Source organism: Triticum dicoccoides, chromosome 2B (assembly GCF_002162155.2).
Source record: "Triticum dicoccoides isolate Atlit2015 ecotype Zavitan chromosome 2B, WEW_v2.0, whole genome shotgun sequence".
NCBI lineage: Eukaryota > Viridiplantae > Streptophyta > Magnoliopsida > Poales > Poaceae > Triticum > Triticum dicoccoides.
Window position 1 is genome coordinate 39458768 of NC_041383.1, and position 4639 is coordinate 39463406.

At 48.8% G+C, this 4639-nt stretch overlaps 1 protein-coding gene across 1 annotated transcript; it reads left to right on the forward strand.

The window, feature by feature from the left end:
* The first annotated feature begins 1027 nt into the window (after positions 1-1027).
* On the forward strand, positions 1028-2643 carry LOC119361992 (UDP-glycosyltransferase 79-like). Its single transcript, XM_037627168.1, has 2 exons — positions 1028-2123; positions 2209-2643. Exons 1-2 carry the CDS (start codon positions 1064-1066, stop codon positions 2544-2546), a joined length of 1398 nt encoding a protein of 465 aa, XP_037483065.1. The 5' UTR covers positions 1028-1063; the 3' UTR covers positions 2547-2643.
* Positions 2644-4639: the final 1996 nt, after the last annotated feature.

Below are 4639 nucleotides of genomic sequence, written 5' to 3' on the forward strand. Positions count from 1 at the left end.
CGGCGAGCTGTCCTGCTTTGGTGCTCGCGCAGCTCCTCCCTCACCCACGCATGCAGGAGGGTTGTGTGGTGGACTGGTGGTGCGGTGTTGCAAATGGAGAGCGCCGGCGGCTATGGGACGGGTGGTGTGGCAAGACGCTGCTGGAACAGCCATGGCGTTGACCAGACAACAATCAAGCGGCGCTGCAAACCAGCGTTGCCGGTGATGGAGATGGCAGGCTCTGGTGCTGCAACCGGCTAGGTTTTTGCTGGAAGCGGCCAATGAAAAAGCTACCTGCACAGCGGCCAATCGACGGTCGGCGGTGCTACAATCGGTGGTCGGCGAGCTGCAACCGCGCCGTCGCTGCCAATGTTGGAACCATCGAAGCAAAAGGCTGGAAGCAGCGGCGCAAAAAGCTGCAACCGGCAAACGATTTTGCTACATTCATCATGGCGGACCTGCGCCCCCGCGACGATGGTGACATTTTTTGCTGCAACCGTCGTCTGATTTTGCTACTATCGGCGAGGTAATTTGTTACATCCATGGTGGCGAGCTGCGATGTCGGCGACCAAATTTCTTTTTGCTGCAACCGTCGTCTGATTTTGCTACTATCAGCGAGGTAATTTGCTACATCCATGGTGGCGGAGTTGCGGTGGTCACCACCGGCACTGTAGGAACTTCCCATCAAGGATGCTGGAAACGCCCGGCGAAAAAGCTGCAACCACTCGACGGCGACGGGAGCGCGGCGGCGCGGGCAGCCGACGAGGACGAGCGCGGCGCCGCGGGCGCCGGCGAGCATGGGCGGCGCAGGGGCAAGCGCGGAGTCGTGGCTGGTCAGCGAGGGGAGGAAGCAGGAGACCTGGCGGAGCTGTCGAGAGGAAGAAGACGAGCGCACGAGGGGGCGAGGGGAGAAATCGTGTGGTGTAGATGCGCGCATCGTGCGGCTAGGGGCTGACCGGCCGAACGGTTCGGCCGGCGCACCGGCGCCTATTGGTGCCCCTATATATTTCAGTTGCGTGAAACATCCAAAGCAGAGCAAACACAGAGCTTCTTGCGCAGAACTGAAAGCCAAGAAAACAGAGACATGGAGAGCGCGAGCATGCCGTCCGGCGATGAGCGTGGCGGCGGTGTGCACGTCCTGCTGGTGCCGCTGCCGGCGCAGGGCCACATGAACCCGATGATCCAACTCGGCCGGCGCCTCGCTTACCACGGCCTGCACCCCACGCTCGTCGCCACGCGGTACGTGCTCTCCACGGGCCCGCCCCCCGGCGACCCCTTCCGCGTGGCCGCCTTCTCCGACGGCTTCGACGACGGTGGCATGGCCTCCTGCCCGGACCCCGTCGAGTACTGCCGCAGGGCCGAGGCCGTGGGGTCCGAGATGCTGGCGCGGGTCATCGCCGCCGAGGCGCGCGCCGGGAGGATGCCGTCCGTGATGGTCTACGACCCGCACATGGCGTGGGCGCCGCCTGTGGCAAAGGTGGCCGGCGTGCCGACCGCGGCGTTCATGTCGCAGTCGTGCGCCGTGGACCTGATCTACGGTGAGGCGTGGGCGGGGCGCGCGCCGCTGCCCATGGCCGACGGGAGGGCGCTGCGTCGCCTGGGCGCGGTGAGCGTGGACCTCTGGCCCGAGGACCTGTCGCCGTTCCTCGTGTCGCCAGAGCTGTACCCCAAGTACCTCGACGTGTCCATCCGGCAGTTCGAGGGCCTCGAGGACGCCGGCGACGTGCTCGTCAACTCCTTCCGCGACCTCGAGCCGCAGGAGGCGGAGTACATGGCGTCGAGATGGCGCGCCAAGACGGTCAGCCCGACGCTGCCCTCCTTCTTCCTCGACGACGGCCGCCTGCCGTCGAACAAGGCCTACGGCGTCAACTTCTTCAGCAGCGACGCGCCGTGCATGGCATGGCTGGATCGGCAGCCTCCTATCTCAGTAGTCCTCGCGTCCTACGGGACGGTCTACAGCCTCGACGCCGGCGAGCTTGACGAGCTTGGAAATGGGCTCTGCGATTCCGGCAAGCCATTTCTCTGGGTCGTGAGATCCAGCGAGGTAGAAAAGATATCTGAAGAACTCCATGACAGATGCAAGGAAAATGGATTACTTGTGCCTTGGTGTCCCCAGCTTGATGTCCTGGCGCATAAAGTCATAGGTATGAAAATGGGGAGTTTCTTTATATACATGTGTGTAAATAAATATCCATTTCTTGAGGGACTAATTTGCCTTTTACCTTGCAGGTTGTTTCTTGACACACTGCGGATGGAACTCAACGACAGAAGCAATTGTTGCCGGTGTGCCAATGGTGGCAATGCCAAGGTCAGCTGACCAGCCAACCACGGGAAAGTATGTGGAGAGTGCATGGGGGATCGGCGTGCGGATGCGGGCAGAGGTGAAAGGCTTGGTGAGGAGGGAGGAGGTGGAGAGATGCATCCGGAAGGTGATGGATAGGAAGGGAAAGGATGAGTACCGCAGCAATGCGACAAAGTGGATGAAGATGGCCAAAGAGGCAATGCAGGAAGGAGGGAGTTCGGATAAAAACATTGCTGAATTTGCAGCCAAGTATTTATCGACATAAATTTAGGCCTAATTATCCATAGCCACCCCATGGTTATATTGCGATTCATCGCATATTTCGTATGCACGTTTTGATTAAAGATTATTCTTCCTCTTCACTTTAGTATCACTCATTATGCTTTCAATCCTTTTGATGCTACATTATGAGTTATTAAAAACATTAATTTATAAATAAATGTATAAATCCACACATTTCAACTAGAAAAGATGATTTCTATTCTCCGACTCTGCTAGACTATATTCTAGATTATGGTATTATAGTTTGTAATCTTGTTAGGAAATTTCATTTTGTAATTCAGTTTACCTCGTGTTTCAAGTGTTTTTTTAGTAAATTTAATGTAACATCTTTTTTAGGGTCCCCGCAGAGAAACCATCTTTTTTAGGGGATTTAATGTGACATCTAATATGATCATTTATTCACAGTTAAATACCTATAATTATAATAAAAATATTTTTTAAATGTGTTTAATTATAATTTAAGTTAACCTCAAAATATTTCTAAATTTCAAGTTAATTTCAATTATAGTTCTTTATACTTTGTAAAATACAAAATTAATTATATAAAATTCAGTTTTATAATGTCAAAAAATAGCTTTAAGGATTTAAAGAAATCACTCGAAAAATATATTAAAAAATGACTTTATAGGCCTACCTAGTTTTTTTTAAACCTGATTTGGATTAGATTGTTTCCAGAGAATAAAACCATTATTAACGATTGTATGGCCCGACTATTGTACTAAATTTTTCTCATATTACACTTTATTTAGACAAATATGTTTTGCATCTCGAGGTTACTGACTTTCTGTGTTATTGCAGCCAACCGGGGATTATATAACCAGAAAAATAAAATTCCTGAAAAGGGGACACCCATGACCTCAACATCATATATATAGTGATGCACACACTCATCTCTACTAAACAAAACAAAGTCCAGACACTCAACATGTTTGGAAAAAAATGAAAGAGGAAAAAAGACCACAGCCGGTTGAAGAAAGAAGATTACATAACCTAGTCACATCACCGATTAACGAGGAATGAATTACAAATGTGTCATGTCTCCCTTGTAGTATTTGTTAGACATGGCAATATTGAGACTTGGCTTTTGGGTTGTTGTTGTTGCGGGATTGGAGGAACTGCATCTCACGCTCACCTCACTGACCACTCGAGCTGGTAATATCGTTGTCCACATCATGCGCGCGTGTTTGCGAGTAATTGTCTGATTGACAGTTTGCTCCGTCTTTGTCCTCGGAAGAGTGATGTGGACGGCGTGGTATGTATGTATGTATGTATGGTCGAAAATGCATCCGCCGCACCTGACCTGACCTTCCTCGTGGCTTCCACTCGGCCGCAAAACCAAGCCGAGCTAGTCAAGTGGCTCCTTCTGTTTATAATTCTTCTAGCGTGTAAGGATGCTTCTATTGCCAAGTATTTTCCTCGCGCTAAGAGAAATAAAATCATAAAGAATTATAAACAACTTGAGCATGAACATGTTGCACAATCTTGAGATAGAATGGAATCAATTATGAGAAATAGCCTCATTCATGGTTTAAGCTTATGAATGATAATTTTTTTATGCGGGATTAAAATTTGTTTCTAGAAATCTTCTAGACTCCGCCGCAGGTTATACTTTTATGGAAATCACATTTGGAGAAGCTATACAATTTTTTGATAATATTATGACAAATAATTCTCGGTGTGACTAGTAAAATATTCCTTGCTACTTGAATTGCCGATTAGCAGCGTTGTCCGCATGGACACGCAACTAGTGCTTCACCAGTTAGCAGTGCTTCTAGGGGGAAATACACTTTGGTTCCTGATTGTATATGCACCCTATATGGGGATTTCTTTTTAATATTTTAATAAAAAGTCAAAAGAGGTAAGAACTATTTTGACAAAATACTTGACTTACTTTTGCACTAGCATATAAATCTCGACGAAAAAACAAAAGTTGACCGCACAGCAAAAAGGACAAAATTTATTTGCTATTATAGGTCACTATTCACACTATTTTAGCCAAAAATTTGTCTTTTTTGAAAAGAAGTCAAAGGGATATTTTTCTTCTGGATTTTATTTCTCACGAGTACAATAGAAGGT